We start from the raw sequence: 17,043 nt of genomic DNA on the forward strand, positions 1-17,043 counted from the left end.
GGAAGTCTGCATTTCCCAGAATCCACATAAGTTAGAACCACAATGTTTCAGCCACTGAGTTTGCTAGTGAGATGTTAGAACTGCATCTAAATTCAAGGACATCTGCTTGAAAGAAGGAAGTAGTGTGCACTTCCTTTTTCCTGCTGACAGAACAGCAGATGGAATGGCCGGAGCTGTGGCAGATATGTAGGACTGTGAGGCCACAGGCTGAAACCGTCAGAGTAATAAGATGGAAGTATCCAGGGTCCTAGACTTTCAACCATTTCATTAGTAGAAAAAGAAAATAAAACCTCTTTGGCCGTAACCACTGTCGTCGGAGCATGACACTATTAATTATGGATTTCTGAGCCATATCTTAACAGTAGAAAAATTCTCTTAAAAGTGACAATACCCAGGGTCAGAGAAACAGTACAGCCTAACATGCAGGGTAAGATAAGCAGCACCTTATCTCGGCTCTGGCCTCGAACCACCATCCTGGTTGCCCAGGACTCCTGAGTACCACTTGGGAGGCCAGCACCTCAACCAAAAGAAACAAAAGAGAGAATTGAATAACAACGAAAGTAAAACCGAATAAAAACAACAGTATTCTGGAGCAGGGTCTCAGTGGGGTTCATTCATGCCAGAGGAATGCAGGTACCCATGTGAGAAGTGTGGTGCAATGGCATAGATTTTGAAGAGATAGAAAATGTACTGCCAAAATGTATGCAATCCTACCAACCAATGTTACCACTAAAATAAATGAATAAAAGAAACAGTCACAGGGGTTGGGGATATGGGTCAAGTGGTACAGCATGTGTCTCGGAGGAATAAGGTCTCGAGTTTGTTCCCTAGCATCACATGGCCCCAAACATTACTTGACCCAAGTACCATTGGGTATGGCGCCTAAACATAAATCAGCATCCAGGGGCCAAGAGAGATAGTGAAAAGGGACTGGACATGGGCTCTGCTTGTCCGAGGTCCAGGTTCTAGCCCAGCACCCCTGAGAATAACAGGTATGCTACTACCCTCAGCACTGAACCAGCTGTAGCCTCTGAGCACTGACACGTGGGTGGTCCCCAAACAGAATAACTAAATTGATAAAACTGCCATGTTAAAAGTTGGTTAAGCGTTCTCTGACCAGGCCTTCTCATACACATTATTTATGGGATACATTTTCAGTAAGAAACTCTACTAGTGTGTAACAAAAGAATATGTATGGCCTTTCATCCAGAAATTACACTGCTGAAAATGCATGCTATGAAAATAACTAAGATGTGCGCAAAAAATAACACAGGTTGTTCCCAGAAGCAGCATTTGTAATAACAAAATAGAGACGCTAAATGCTCATTAATAGAGAACTAGTTATAAAGATTATAAGCATTTTCATCGAGTCAGATATAACTCAGCCATTAAAAAACACATTTTAAAAGAATAATTGACGATATGGGAATATTAGTATGTATTATGAAGCTAATAATAAAGAGTTCAAAGTAAGACATGATTACACCCAGTTTGGGAGACGGAATAACTGAAAATTTTTGTTCTTTTAGGGTTTTTTTTAGACATTTTTAAAATGTTCTGCAACAGACGTGGAAAATCCTACCATGTATTTGTTTTTGGGTTTGGGGCCATACCTGGCAGAGCTCAGGGCTTACTCTTGGCTTTGTGCTCAGAGATCATTCCTGGTGGGCGTTGGGTGAACTGTGCGTGACCACCTGCAAGGCAAGTGACCGACCTCTGGACTATGGCCCCTGAACTCCGAGTCCTTTTGGAAAGTGGTATATTGCTGAATGGTATCATTCAGCAGAATGATACAGACGGTGAGGGTATGTTGTGGTGTGTGTGTGTGTGTGTGTGTGTGTGTGTGTGTGTGTGTGTGTGTGTGTGCTTTCTTACCTCTCTGAGGGTGGATGTGTTACCTAAAGCAGGAAACTCTTACACATGGAGCACTTTACAATGAGCAGCTATTGGAATCATCCCAATTAATGTCATTCTCTAACTTCCTCTCCAGTTAGGCAGGAATGAGACTCAGAGATGTGCAGCCACTCACGTGGCACCACTGCAAATGCAGCCTGGGATGGCGCGCAGGATGGCGCGCAGGCCCCGGGACTGCCACTGTCAGGGTGCAGCTCCACTGTGCAGCCACCCCAGGGAGCACCAGGAGTCGCAGATGCTCTTGGCCTCGTGGGATACCCTGTAGAAGGCACCTTCTGCGGAATACTAAGTAGCAGGCATGCCAGGTGCTGGGGCTGACAGTGACCCTTCCTTGCTGCTCACAGACAGGGGACCCATGATCTAGATACCCAGGATGCCAAAGGGTAGGGTGTTCAGTTCCAGTTTCCCCCAGTTTATTTTTTTTAAAAAGTACACAGGGAAAGCAACCAAGAGATTTCAGATGTCAGCCTGCACCCCAAGTCTCAGAGGACCTGGGAAATAGCATCCCCCCACCATACACATAGAATAAACTCAACATCATGGCAGACAGTAACTTTGATCAATGAAATCACATTTCATCTGACCTATTTTTCAAACTTATGTAACTGTTACCATCAATGTGTTTGAGTCTTTGACATTTAACTTCCAAGTCCAGTTCTACCCCCCCCAGGCACCCCACAGCCCAGTTTGGGTGACTTCTATAGTGGGGGCCACAGTCACATCCCAGTTAATATGGGGATCCTGAGGCCCTGGCCCAGAGATGAGAGAGGAGCTGCCCAGACCATTCCAGCTGGGGTAACTCATCACTGTTTGGCCAAGACGCCAAGGTCAGCAGATACTGTGCCCCATCGGGACTGGGGAAGAGACCCACCGTGTTGTCTCCATGGGGTGCGAGCAGACATGAGACAGGTTGGCCAGCCTGGTTCCCCACAAGGATCCTTCTGTGGGTTGAAAAAGTACAAAGGATTTTTCCTGGCATAGCCCCCTGCTGCCTCGCTGGCTGACCGGAAGCTGACATTCGCACACACTACTGCCCTCCAGAACCTGGTGCTGCATCCCCTGTCCCAGCTCTCCATCTTTCAGAACTACCCCTAAATTGTCCCAGAGACTCATCTTCCATACCCCCCGAACAAAGGTTTCAAATCCTACTCTGTCATTTAGGGGCTGTGAGGTCCTAGGGAAGGCAGGGCCAGTGCCCAGGGCCCAGAGGAGAATGGGGTCCACACAGGGGATGCCCAGTACAGACACAGGTCAGGCACTGCCTTCAGGCCATCTCTGCCCAATCCATCAGTCCCATCATGTGCCTCCCACTTCTGTCATGGGAAACCAGGGGACCTTGATGTCACCCATGACACCCTCTATAAAGCCCTAAAGGTAGAGGTCCTCTTGTGATGGGCAGAAAGTCCTCATAGTGGACTGTAGGTTACAATTCCCACTCTCATCAAAAGAGTGGACAAAACAGGCACGTGGGTCATTTCATAAAAAGCAATAGATGGTAGGTTTGGAGGGAGATCAAGGAGGAAAAAATGTGGGAGAGAGATTCCTGGGGTCACCTCAGTAAAGAAACTGAAAGTGGCGTGCTCAGCTGGCTGGAGGCCCGGGAAGATGTCCAGCAGAGGGGACTGTCAGGGCAGGGCCTGAGGAGGGAGCGGGATGGGTATAGAAGGGCCTCACAGAGGCAAGTATGTGAAGGGCGCAGTTAGCTGGGATGACAGCCGTGAGACTGACAGAGACACAGCAGGGGACCTGACTGCCTGGGTATTCTGGCTTGTGAACAAAGTTCAGCTTTTTGTTTTCACCATCAGGGCCTAAAACAGGGACCTAGAACAGGGACAGTCAATGTACAACTCTGACATGAGCAGAGTGAGTTTATGGTCTATGTTCAAAGGAGAATGTGGGTACTGGGCAACGGATAAGGAGGTGCTTGAATCCCAGACTTGGGTGCCATGGTCCATGGGCATCTTAAAGAGTCAGGAGTGGTGCCGCTTGGAAAAAAATTTCCAAGGAGAGTGAATGTCATTATATCCAGCATGTGAGAAAAAGAAGTGATTTTTTTTCTTTCTTTCACTTTAGCAGATAGAAACAGGGAGCTGCCATTAATTAAGATGGTAAATAGTGCAGGAGGAAAGAGCAGATTCAGAGAGATGAAGAGATTGATTTTGGACACGTTCAGTTTGATGTGGGGATGCAAGTGGAAAAGCTAAGCAGTCATTAGGCATCACTCTGGGGTCCTGGGGAGCGTTCGAGCAAGGGGCGCGGGGGAGGGAGGGGAGGAGAGAGACTGACAAGCACACAAGCATGTAGGCCCTGACACGAAAACAGACTGAGATCCAGGAAACAGGCAGGGACCAAGACACTAAGTTTGGATGAATAAAATCTTCTGTTCAAACAGTTGGATTTTACTATACAAAAGCAGGGGGTAATACCAGGTGTGTGAGAATTGTTCTGGTAAGTACCAAAGTCACTCATTTCCAGCGTAAACCTCTGCCCCTGCTCTGGGCTCCAGCTGTGATGGCAGCCACTCTCTGCCTCGGTTTATCCCCCTCTTTCTTTTCACCATCTGCCTTCCCTAGTTGCTACTGAGGGACAGAGCCACGGCAGGCCCAGGGCCATGTGAAGAAGAAGCGCTGGCTGGACTGAAAAGGAAGAAACCAATAAAAAGGTATCGGAAAGACAACCAGCTTGTGGGTCTGGACCTCTGTGTCACCCTTAGATTTTCACCCACTAGAAAGACATCAACACCCCCTCTCGTATTCTCTCATATTCTGTATATATGTGCAGAAGCAAAGTAGGAGCAGCTCCTGGGGTGGTGGAAGATTCAGGCTGTGTTGGCTGTGGGGGAACTGAAAAATACCAAGGGAACATGGCAGGAGGGGGGCCCTCCTGGAGGACATGGGAAAGTATATAGGCAGGTTGAAGCACACTGACGCTTCATCTCCCTTTCGGATATCTCTTCCCTCAGGTCACTGTGTTTGTGAGACCATCCTTATACTCCTGAGGCTGCACTGACTGAGAGAGAAACCCTGGAAGGAGGTCCTTCACGGTCCTGGGGTCATTTAGAAGGGCTGAGAATTTGGAAATATGCAAAGATGGTAAAGGAGGTGCTCTTTCCCTCTACCATCCCTTTAAAGACCACATCAAAAAAGAAGGAGTGGCAAAAACTAAAAAACAACAACAACAACAATAACAAAAATAAACCCTGACTTTCCCTGAATGTTCTGGAAACTTATGGCGAGTCAAGAGACTTGTGGATTCCCAAGGGTCCAGGAGACGAGCTGGGGCCTGGTGCTCCCGGATAGTGCTGGGCAGAGTCAGGACAGCAACAGGAAGGGGGACAGTGAGTGCCTGGGGTTGCGGGGAGGGCGGTGCAGCTGACCACAGGTCTCCCCACCTCTCCATCCCGTGCTCCTTCCACATCATCAAAGGAGGAGCCAGGGAGGTGTCTCCATGTAGGGGAACATGGAGGCAGCTCCCCCAGAGGAATTAGACATCGAAAGAGAACTCAGCATAGGGGCGGGGCGGGGGGGACAGTGGACACACAGGGGCCCCACCACAACCTACGTGAAGAGGAAGAATATGCTGGCCACGGAGTGCAAGCTGGGAGGCTGCTCCAGGGGGGTGGCAGAGACTGTCACCCCACTCCCTAGAGTACAGAGACAGCCCTGAGCAGAGCAGACAGAATAGATTCCCAGGGATCAGGGGGAGAACAGATTTATGCTCTCTAGTCCAGGAGGAAACAGTGTTCGGGGGATTGAAAATAAAACACCATCATCCCCCACAACCATAGTGATGTTCCATTCCTGACTTGGCTGTACTTGGGAAACCTCCAGAACATCATCTTCCTAGGGAACCAAAAATGAGGATCCTGATTCCACTCCCAGAGCCTTCTAAGGGAGAGTTTCAACCAGGCAGGGGGTCTCAGCAGTTTCCCGGAGGGAGGCTGGCACAGAAAGGAGGGTGGGCACACAGCTAACTCCTTCCCACTCCATCTCACAGACAGATGCCCCATTGCACCTCTGACCTCTCTCTGCAGATACCCCCTCCTCCAGACCCCAGGGGCCAGCACCTCAGGTCAGCACCCCTGTGTGCAGAGAACAGCCAGATCAAAGGGAAAGGTCAGCCTTCACTAGATTGATTTTTGTCCAGCTAAAATGTTATTAGTTTAAATGTTTCATTTCGCATAATGACCCCAGAGATTTGTCAATACCCTCAACTGTCCATGTTAAGTCCTTATCCTCCAGAGAAACACTGATAAATCCGCATTAAATAGTTCAGCCTTTTACTCTAATAGGGGATTACACTCTCCTCCATGAGGGTATGGCTGGACGCAGTGATAAATGAACTTCAGCCATCTGGTCCTGCCACTGATGGGCAGCCTCTAGGAAAAAAATCTGGTAGTCCCTCCTTATTCGGTTACTTCTTTTTGGGTCATGACAGAGTTTGCCGATGACCGTGCTTGTAACATACAGTTAAGTATTATGGCACTTGGCTTGTCCCATTTCTGTGCCAGGGTAGCTCACAGCTTGCCCTGTGTCTAACCAGTCCTTTGTCAGGACCCTGCTTTTGGAGTGCTAGGAACAAAGCGCAACCAAGGCTCAAGTCAAGTAAATATGGATGCCCAGGAGTAAATCTTATTTTAGAGTCAATTAATTTCCATGTTACAAAACATAGCATGAACTATCTTCTTGTGTCTATACAAAAAAAAAAAAGGACATTGCTAAACAAGCCATGCAAATGCATAAAGAAAAGAGAAAAGCAATATAGGATTATTAGTGCCTGATGGAATTGGGTATGCCTCAGGGGCACTGTTGTGGGAGTGGCTCAATAAACCTAAGCTCCCTGTGGGAGGAGCAAGGACAACCCAATGTTATCCAACAGCTTTGCACACACACTGCATGTCCAACAATCAGGTCTGACCCCTGGCACTTCATGGTCCTGCACCCACCCCAGCAGCCAGCCTCCAGTATCCCCCAGGCATCAATGGGTATAGATAACACTAGAATAAAAGAGGGAGTGAAGGAAAAAGAGCAATTATACAGCCCTGAGAAACTGAGGGATTTGGATGTTTGGGAAATTTTCTGGTTTATTTTTTGATTATTCTTATTTCTGATAAGGCTGAAGTCCTTTCTGATACAGCTCTCACTATTAACTTAGAAGTCTATACTATCACATGTATTTTGAAATGAAATCCTTTGAAATGGTAATCTTGCTTTCACCAGCCTCTCAGCATTCAGAAACAACACTTTTTTTTCCTTCTGAGTCCCTACTTTAATGGCAATGTTATTACTTGCCTGCACTCCAGCAAGAATGTGTCCCAACGTTGCCAGTAAATAAGCGAACAAATAGATGGTATGGTCAAGGTCGCATTAGGAGTGCCCTGTTTGAGGATGAACTTTATTTCAGCAGATGTGGCTGCCCACCATTAAGAAAAGAGGGTTGTGGGCTGGGGAGATGGATCTAAGGACTGAGCAGATGCCTGGCATGAAGGAGGTCCAGGTCTCAATCCCTGGAAGCATATGGTCGGCCAGGAATGACCACTAAGCTCAGAGAAACTCCATGTGAGCCTCCCACCACCACCACCAAAAAAGTGAAAGGAGAGGAGGGGAGGGGCAGAAAGGAGTTTCTGTTTCATGTGGAGAATCATGGCATCCTCCAAGAAAACAGGTCCACATCTGCTTCCTCCTCATGGGAGTCAGGAGAGTCTGGCAGACCGGGACCCCTCGAGGAGATCCTCATTCACCCACTGACCAGGACGGTGATGGTTTTCTTAGCTGACTCTCCTAGATTCAGCAGAGTTGGGTAAACAAGAGCAATAAATAAAAGGCCGAGAATGACAAAGGTTATGGAGACTTCCCAGGAAGATTCTTAAGGCATTTCTAGAAAGAAATTAATTTTCTGGGCATGGGAGAAGCTTTACACTGCATGGCTTTATGTTCTCCCCATGTCCCTGAGGCTGTTGTATATTAATTTCATATTTCAGTTTTATCAGTAACTCGGGCAACATTCTCTGAGATCAGTGTTTGATCATCAGGAGTGATGCATGGATCTGGAGAGAGATTACAGTGGGTAGAGGTACTTGCCTTGCACACAGCCCAGAGCCCTGAACACTAGCACCATGGGCCCCTCCATGCAAAGCAAAGCAAAGCAAAGCAAAGCAAAGTGTGTCAGGAATGGTGCCGTTAGTGAGCACGGAGCTCTGTGGTTTATGATATCCTTCTACATCCTGGATTGTGCTCCCAAAGGGGGCCTGAAGGACAATATCCTCATTGTCTCGCTACCATGAACAAATGACTCGGGCATCTTCACTTTCTTTGTCGGGAAAAGACTGCGTGTGACTGATGCGTATGGACACAAATAGCTGCTGGCGTGAGAAGACACAATGACACATGCTCACATATGCGCGCACACACACGCGCACACACATGCGCACACACACGCGCGCACACACACACACACACACGCACACACTCCTTCACAGAGAAGTGTGAAGCATCCCATGGACTCACAGGTCACGTAAGCGAAGCCCAGCCCTGTCAAATGCACACTTCCATCTGGGGTCTCAGAGAGAAAAACTCCACCAGTGGGGGGACATGCATGTGGCCATCAGGAAAACAGCCACGCAGGCACAGCAGCCCAGGGGAGACGCTGTCTTTTCATCCGGCGTGTCATGGCGCTGCATGCCAAGCAGAATCTAATCATGAAGGCAGGCTTTGGGGGGCGGGGACGGGGGCTGCTCTATACCCAGATGACGTCTCTGAAGTCTCAATTCTGAAATATGGTCTTGCCATTTTCAAAGAATTTTGATATTAAAGTTCAAGGAAGACCTAGATGAACTCCAGAGCAGGCCCTGGTTTTGGATGCTGAAAAGCCTGCCCATTGGATCTTGAGCCAGTCCGGCCTCAAAGCATCATTTTCAAAGCCTCCCAGTTCTTCCTGTTCTGAAGCATGGGAACTGAAGGCAGTTTGGTGTGATTTTCCAGACAAACCAGAAAGCCTGCCAAGGAAGACCCCTTGTCCCCAGTCTGGGCTCCAGTAGTCACCCTGGGCGATGTCAGCTGCCCACGGGGGGTAGAGCAGGACCCTGGCAACCCTGTCTCATCCCCTCCTCCCGCCGCCACCAGTGTCCCTGTGTTCCCCACTCACCATTCTTTTCCACCTTAGGTTTCGGTGGCTCGGGCTCCGGGAGACACGGACAGGGCCCATCGCAGAGGGTGGCGAGGTTTTTCCCCATCGAGCAAGCGTGGAACTCCAACTTGCACTGCAAAGGAAAGATGGCGCAGGCCGTGAGAACACAGCCGGGCAGGCTCCTGGGGGCCACGTGGCTTCCTTACCCCTTTCCCAGCTCTTGGGTCCATACCCCTCAGCTGTTCAGGTCTGAGAACAGAGGGGTTTGTCTCTGTTCCAGGTCTGAATCACAGTGTGATGCCCTTTAAGCTATTTCTCAATGCAGGGGATGACTCGTAAGGAGCCCTGGATGGCTCACCGGAACGAATGTTAAACTCATCCAGTAACTGGCAATAAAAGCCGATTAGTCTGGGATATACGCCTCTAGATCCCAAGGTATAGCTGCTCCCCGCTGCTGTGCTCCTCCATCAGAGCTGCCTTGGCCCCCTTAGCTGCTCTCCCATCACTTCCTAGGAGGGAACAGTGACAGTGGGAATTGAGTAAGCTGGGACATAGCAGGTGAGCCCCGCCCATGCACCCTGCGAGCACATGAAGGGTGAGTGCTCTCAGCCTGATAGTCTCTCCCTGTTACAGAATGCCTGTGGCTGTTCCACTAACTTGGGGCAGGCTGGAAACATCCATGGCATCTAGAAGCCAGTATCAGAAGTCTCAAATCCTTATCCTCTTACCAGCTCTTATCAGTGACAATGGTCACACCCAGCCATTTTCCTGCCAACTTAGGACTCTTTCTCTCACTAGATTCCTAATACAAGCACAAAAGAATATCACTGAGGGGTGTGAAAGACCACCATTCAGGCCCAAGGAGAGGGATCAAAGGGTCGAAGTTCAAGCTTTGCACATGGGAGCCCCAAGTTTGACCCTAAACACTATAAGGTCCCCTAGCATCAAACCAGGAATAGTTTCCAAGCAACAGCAGGTGTGGCCCCCAAATGAAAACCAAGTGAAAGACCACCAGAGAGAACATTCTTACAAATTCTTAAGATGTAGAATAAGCAACTGACACTCAGATTAGATCTTAAAGATTATGAGTCTCACAGCGGGCTGGGGTGGTCGGGGAGAGGGTTGGGGCATGAAGTAGGATTAAAGGCAGCACCTGACCCCAGCGCTCAGCATAGGAGGGCCCCGCGTCACGAGCTCTGTCTTGTGGATGGGATGTTAGAGAGCTAGGTCCTGGCCTGATCCTGTACAGGCTATGTGTGAAGAATTCACTTCCTCCCCCAGTATGGCTCTCATACTGTGGAATGAGGTCAGTGTGGAATCAGTTCTCTACAGAGGCCCCTGAACCACAGACTATGTTTCTGCTAGCAGTTCAAAGGAAGACCAGTGAGGCACACTTTCCTGAGCACCCACTGTGCACGCGCCTCTGATCCGGCATCATGGGGAGTCTGGCAGAGGGCAGAGAGCCAAGAGGAGATTTGCTTTGCTGTTGGGTGTGTATGTGGTGGTGTGTGGGGGGGGGGGGGAGGGGCATGGGGTTGCGTGTCTTTGAAAGTGGCTGAGCAATACACAGAATGCAGGTCCACTGGGGGTCTCAGTTCTCCGGCTCCAATCTGATGACACTTTGTGGTGAGTGCTCTTCAACACATTCATTCGGGTCACTCTGCTGTGACTAACAGTCACCCGCAAGTGGCAGGTGACCCTGGCAGAAAGAGCCAGCCACAGAGACGTGGAGACCCAGAGGGCTTCCCCCTGCTGCAGATACTCCTGCATGTGTGGGCATCGAGTGTGTGACCAGCATGGAGGTAGGATTTGTGGAGGATCCATGAAGGAAGTCATAACCCCGGAGGCCCAGATCCCATGACTCTCAATGGAGCTAATAGAGCACGTCTTTCTGAACCTTGTGAGAGAACATGTGAATGGAGTGCAAGAGTGCCCCACAAGAAGGGGACGTGCCTGGGAGCAGAAGGAACGCCACAGGGGATGTGGGAAGGTGGCAGTGGGTTCTGAGGACCAGAAGCCCATCTCTGCGAATAGCACTGCTGCCCATGGCCCAGGCTGAGCAAAGGCCAGCCATCTCCTTGCCCAAGAACCAGCCTCAGATTCAGGTCTCAGAATCTTTCTTTCACAAACAAAATACCCAAAGCCAACTTAGGGGGCAATATACTTTTTTCCTTTTTGGGTCACACACAGTGAAGCTCAGGGGTTCCTTTTGGCTCTTCACTCAGGAATTACTCCTGTTGGTGCTTGGGGGAAACCAAATGGGATGTCGGAGATCAAACGTGGGTGGACCACATGCTAGGTAAACACCCTTTCCGCTGTATTATTGCTCCATCCCCAAAATACATTTGTTTTACATGTAAAATTCCTTCACAAAGTCAAAATGATGACATTGCTTAGGAAAATCCTGATCATTCTGGTGCTGTCAGCATGTCCAATACTCATATTTATTCTCTCCACACCCCAGGGACTCCTTCCTGAGGGCCACTTATCCTGGACACATGACTTTGTTTTGACCAATTGATGGTAAGTGGCTATGGCACAGGCCAGGCCCCACAGGCTGAGAACTTGGTCTTCAGACCACTGATTGTGGGACCACTGTGGACCCTGGAAGTAACTGGAGTGTGAAGCCCCGAGTTCCATCCTGGGCACCCAAGGGTCCCTATGCATTGCCAGGAAAGCCAACTCCAAACATGCATGCTTTCATCTCCTGCTTTCTTCCTCTCCTGGATAAGGGCTACTCATGCCATGGAACCAAGCTGCACCTCACCCATAGCTCACGTCTGCTGCATACACATGGTGAGGCCAGTGCTACAGCCCCTCAACGTGGCAATTGGGGGACCAGGGGCCATTCAGAGGGAGTGGGAAAACACAAAGATGGGCTCCCTGCTGGAGCAGAGGTTCTCAGACACAAACAGAAAGCGCCCCGCAATAACATCCAGGCTACTGCTACCCTCCTGGGCGGTGCCAGTGACCCCTATTTGTGTGTGTTTGTGTGTGCATGTGTGTGTGTGTGTGTGTGTGTTGTGTCTATGTGGTGAGAGGAGGAGTGTTGCCTATTTTGGGAAAAAATAAACTCTGGAGGAGGAAAGAACAGGAGACGATCCAGTTTCAATTTGGCTTCTGAAGCACATACACGCACAGTCAGTCCCTGAGCCCTGCAGAGGTGTTTGGTAAACAGCTTTTCTTTACTGGACACTCAGTAAACAGGAAAACAAAAATGCTCTGCATCCCCCAGGCTGTCACCGGAGTCCTGTTCGTTCCCTAGTTGCCCCTGACAACTGTCCCTGACAGGGGCGCAGTCTCATCCCGAGCCCCAGCGGCTGGATGCTGAGATTGTGGCCTCCAGGCTACCTGAGCAGCCCTCCCCAGTGCAGTCGCCTGACTCGAGGAAGGCGCCACCAGGGAGAAGAGTAATTATCTGCGCTGCTGAAAATGCACCCTATGAGGGCGCAGAGCTGCCTTTTATCTCTCAGGACAATATGTGGCATTTCAATAAAGCTCCAAAGGCTACAAATCCCTCTTTTTCCCCCTATAAAGCTCAAAACATGCTATTTAAAGATACATATATAAGTAGTGAAAGCTACTTTTAAAGTTGGGGGATGACAAATACCATCAAGATAGGGGTTCCCTCCAGGGGTATGGGAGGCTCCCTGGGATGCCGGTTGCTTTCTTGGAGCAGAGTGCAGTTGCCAACTCTTAGCTTCCCAAGTTGGGTGCTGGATTCTGAGAGCTTTGTAGTTACTGGACTGGACGTTTACATAAATCACACAAATGTGCGTTTCTTTCCCCACTGCTTTGTGACAGAATATAACATGGAATTTCTAGCCTTCCATGGAGGTAATGGTCTCTCTCCTCACATCTCCCCAGATCACCATTGGGCTTGCACCTCCTCACAACTCTTCTCTAAGTCCAAGATAGGACAGACCTCACTGCTCCTAAGCCTCCCACCCTCACCTACCAAGGAAGGGGAGCATTTTAGCAAAAGGTGTCCTGCTAGCCCATACTACAGTGTGTGTGTGTGTGTGTGTGTGTGTGTGTGTGTGTGTGTTGGGGGGAGGGCAGGCCAGGTGTACCTGGGAAGGGCCTTCACACTAAGCCCCGGGTCAACAGTAGGGGCAGGGCCCTAGTCACAGGGGCAGAGGATATGCAGCTCTGGTGGGACCTGGCTGGAGTATGTCCTGTTTGCTATCCAGATTCTAGAGTCCCAAGAAGCCAGTGATGCTGTCCTCTCCTCTCCAGAGAACTAGGACCACAGGACCCTGGGATGCCACTCAGGGATGAAGGGCGTACCTGGTATGTATGAGGGAAAGAGATGGGGGGGGGGGAGAGAGACAGAGAGAGAGAGAGAGAGAGAGAGAGAGAGAGAGAGAGAGAGAGAGAGAGAGAGATGGTTTGTGTCACCTTTCAGTACCTCTCGCTGTGCACAGGTCCCTGGCACCCATGAGGGTACATATGGGAAAAGCAGCAGGAAGCAGAGTGAAAAGGATGCTCTGTGGGAGATGTGATAAGGAAAAAGTGTCTCTGACAGCCATGGGGCAGTAATGATGGGGCAAACCTACAAGTTTCCAAGTTTTCACGCCTTCTCTCTCCCCAGACATGCAATGGTGCAGGAGAGGAAATCCCAGAGATCAGGGTTGGAGATTTATGTGCCTGGGAACTTGCCTGGCAGCAGGAGTCAGTCCCCCCAGCACCCCCACTGCCTCCTAGCTAGGGGAAGGAGATCTGGAACCAGCTGCACACTCAGACTCGGCTCCCTTGGGTCTGCACTTTGGGGAACTGCATTGGCAAAGCTCTGATTAACAGCAGGTGGAAGGGGAACCCTGCTGTCGATCCCCACCAGCAAATCATAAAACAAAGTCCCCCCCCGCAAAAAAAAACCTGAAAAATGGAAATTTTTGGAACGGGTAAGGGGGTATCAGAAGTATCCCCTTTAAGGAGGAAGTGCGGGGAATGAAAGGTGGGAACAGCAAAAGGAGACTTTGGGGCAATGGGCCATTAACCATTCAGTTTTCCGATCAGCAGAGTTGGTGACAGGCAGGCCTGGAGTGGCTTCATCAGAAGAGGCCAGAGGCAGAGGCAGCAGACACCCCTCGAGGTGCCACTGCACCTGAGGGAGAACTAGGGGACCCCAGGCAGGGCAGGCAGTGCGTCCCCAGGGCTGTGGCACTGGTGCTTTGTAATAAACCTGGCAGGGCATACACCTACTCTCTAGATGCTGGGAAAGAGGCACCACCTACAGAAGGGGAAGACCTTGTTTGGGGGCTTTTATACCAAGATAGCTCTATTTTCCTGGGGAAAAAAGGAAAGAGAGAAAGAAAAACAAAAACATGGAAGAAGCACAGGGAAAGGCCAGACAGAGAAGACAGAGAGAGTTCAGCAGGGCAGTGATTATAGGCAGAAGAATGGAGGCATAAAAAATTCAGGCCTTTCCTATTGATTTTATGCAAAGGCAACTGAATAAATAATTAGTATAACTATCTAAGGGGGGAGGGGCACTGGAAAAGTGGGAAATCAAGAGTTTTAAAATTATATCGAAACCCCTATTTAGACAAACAAACATATAAATTCAGCCATTCTCCCTGAAGCTTCTAGAACTTATAACCTGCTAAAAGAGAAATGCCTTCCCCAATCATCACAGAAGCAGCCACCGGGGAGAGGTACAGATATTCTGAAGGAGCAGAAAGACTTCAAAGGCTGACCTACTTCAAAATAAATGTGCCACCAGATTTCCCCCAATTTTCCCCTCAGTCTTGCATAGCACACCAGCCTGGAGGCTGGACCACTGTGTCCCCACCATGGCCAGCAAGTCATTTTGTTCCTGATTTGCAAATCCAAGCTAATCCCATCTCTCTGGTGTGTGTGTGTGTGTGTGTGTGTGTGTGTGTATTTGTGTGTGTACACTGGACACACTTGTGCCACCACGCGACACTCTTGGCCTTGCCTCAGATGCTTCAGGAATTACTTTCAGCATTTTATTGAAATTGTTTTCTCTGTTATATTTCATCAACCTATCATCTATTTTTAAACCAGACTGTTGACAGTTCACAGTTGACAATTTTCTTCACAGTTGATGAATTCTGATTTGTTTTTTATTCCCCCAAAATCGTGTTACAGAAGTGGGGTGTGTGTGATACTCTCCCAGCTCCTCTGGCTAAATACCTGGGAGTAGCTGCTGACCAGTGGCCTTGGCCCTGGCAGACAGAACAACCGAACTTTCTGTCCAGAGCCTGAATTCTCCAGGCTCACCGGGGAGGGTCCAGGAAAGGACACAAGAAAGGGAAGTTGGTCACATGACTAGCACATGTCTCTCCTTACGAACCACACATTCAAGCAATACTTGCTGAGCATCTACTCTGGGCCCAGATCTAGACTCTGAAGCAGTGGGCTGGGTGCTCCATACTCAGGCAGGTCCTTATGGGCACCGTGAGATACCCGAAGGGATGGGGTCTGGCTGGGATGACCAGAAAAGTTGCCAAGTTGGCACTGACACTCAGGAGCCACTACCTGAGGGTTTAGATGTTACAGCAGATACATGTCTGGGCTCTTGGCCTCCAGTAGTCAAACTGAAGCAAGGACTGGAGACCAAGTGGCCAGATTCAGAAAAGACTTCAATTAAGGGAAGGGGAAAATTAGTCAGGGAAGTTCCAGATTCTGAGAGGGGTCCCCTGAAGGGTTCCAGATAAAGGCGGAAACACTTTCTCTCTTAGACTTTTTATTTTTTAAACAAAGGGGTGGGTAAGCATTTCTTTGTTGTGTTTACTATAAAAAAGTATGTAGATGTGAGATGTAGAGATGCGCGGATGTAGAGATGATTATCCCTCTAATTATCCCATCATCTAGGGTATGGACAGAGCCTAGGACATCCAGGTTACCAGGTAGGCCTACCCTATGACATTCCATAGTAATGGTTCCTTTTCTTGGGGCCCATACCTCATCTCAGTCTTTGCGTTCCCTTCCTGTCCCTATCATAAGGTGTCCTGTGGTGCTAAGACTCGGCTCCCAACCTCTTACATGCATCACACACATTCAGTTCAGTGAACTCGCTCCAGCCGGTAAAATGGAATCTGGGTCTGAGGGGAGAGCCAAGTGGGCGGGGGTGTCCAGGCACAGGGGAAGTACAAAGGTCCTGCGGTAGAGATACTAACTTGGCCCAGAAGAGGGCAGGGAAGAAGGTCTAGCTAGAACAGGGCAGGGTGAGAGCAGAAGAGGTCCACTAATCTAAAGGGCTGGTGCATGTTCCATCACGCCTTGCCCCTTTCTCTCCTTCCTCCACTTTTCTGAGATGAAAGTTCCAAAGAAGGCAGAACCTTCAACGTTAAAAACCAAGTTGCTAAATATGTGAGAAAAGGAAAGGCTTCCCCCCCCCCCAGAAGAATGCCAGTTATATAAATTTAGAAGGAATGCTAGAATTAGAAAGGCTCCATGCTGCAGCTCCCTGTGTAATAACTGAGTCAAGGAAGGACCATCAACTTCTCCAAGAATATAGGCCATATATTTTTGAGAAGTGATGCCAGATATCTGGCAGTCACGCCTTAAGTGGACCAAAGGGCCAATCAAGGAATTCAACAGTGGGACCATGTGGCACTCATAGGCATGCCCCCCCCGCCTCAGCATGTATCATGGAAGGAAGTACCCCAGAAAAGCACCCCTAGGTTATAGGGGTTCTCACCTTACAATGCTTCATGGGAATCTATGCAATAGGAAACAACCTCAAGCAGATAGTAAGTAGCAGTAATAATACAAAGGGGAGCAGAAAACACAGTTTGGACAGACCATGGTGTCCGTGTGTGGGGTTGCTTGGATGGACCCCAGGGCCTCATACACACACAAATCGAGTTACCTCTACCTCCCGCATCCATCTCTCAGAACTGTGGAGGATTTGGGGCTTTGTCTAGGAGGTGACACTGAGGTGACAGTGTCCATGGAAGTGCTTGTCTGGGAGTGGTCCCTACTGCCTTGTTTTCTATCTTAGGGGTGTAAGGTGTCACCCCATCTGTGATTCCT

General features: G+C 49.3%; 1 protein-coding gene across 1 annotated transcript in view; it reads right to left on the reverse strand.

The window, feature by feature from the left end:
- SPOCK1 (SPARC (osteonectin), cwcv and kazal like domains proteoglycan 1) overlaps nt 1-17,043 on the reverse strand; it is a 445,128-nt gene that overhangs the window by 63,383 nt on the left and 364,702 nt on the right. The window contains exon 6 of the mRNA XM_056124356.1: nt 9,058-9,172. Coding sequence (XP_055980331.1) covers nt 9,058-9,172 — 115 coding nt within the window. The remainder of the gene's footprint in view (nt 1-9,057; nt 9,173-17,043) is intronic.

Source organism: Sorex fumeus, unplaced genomic scaffold (assembly GCF_029834395.1).
Source record: "Sorex fumeus unplaced genomic scaffold, SorFum_2.1 ptg000051l, whole genome shotgun sequence".
Classification (NCBI taxonomy): Eukaryota; Metazoa; Chordata; class Mammalia; order Eulipotyphla; family Soricidae; genus Sorex; species Sorex fumeus.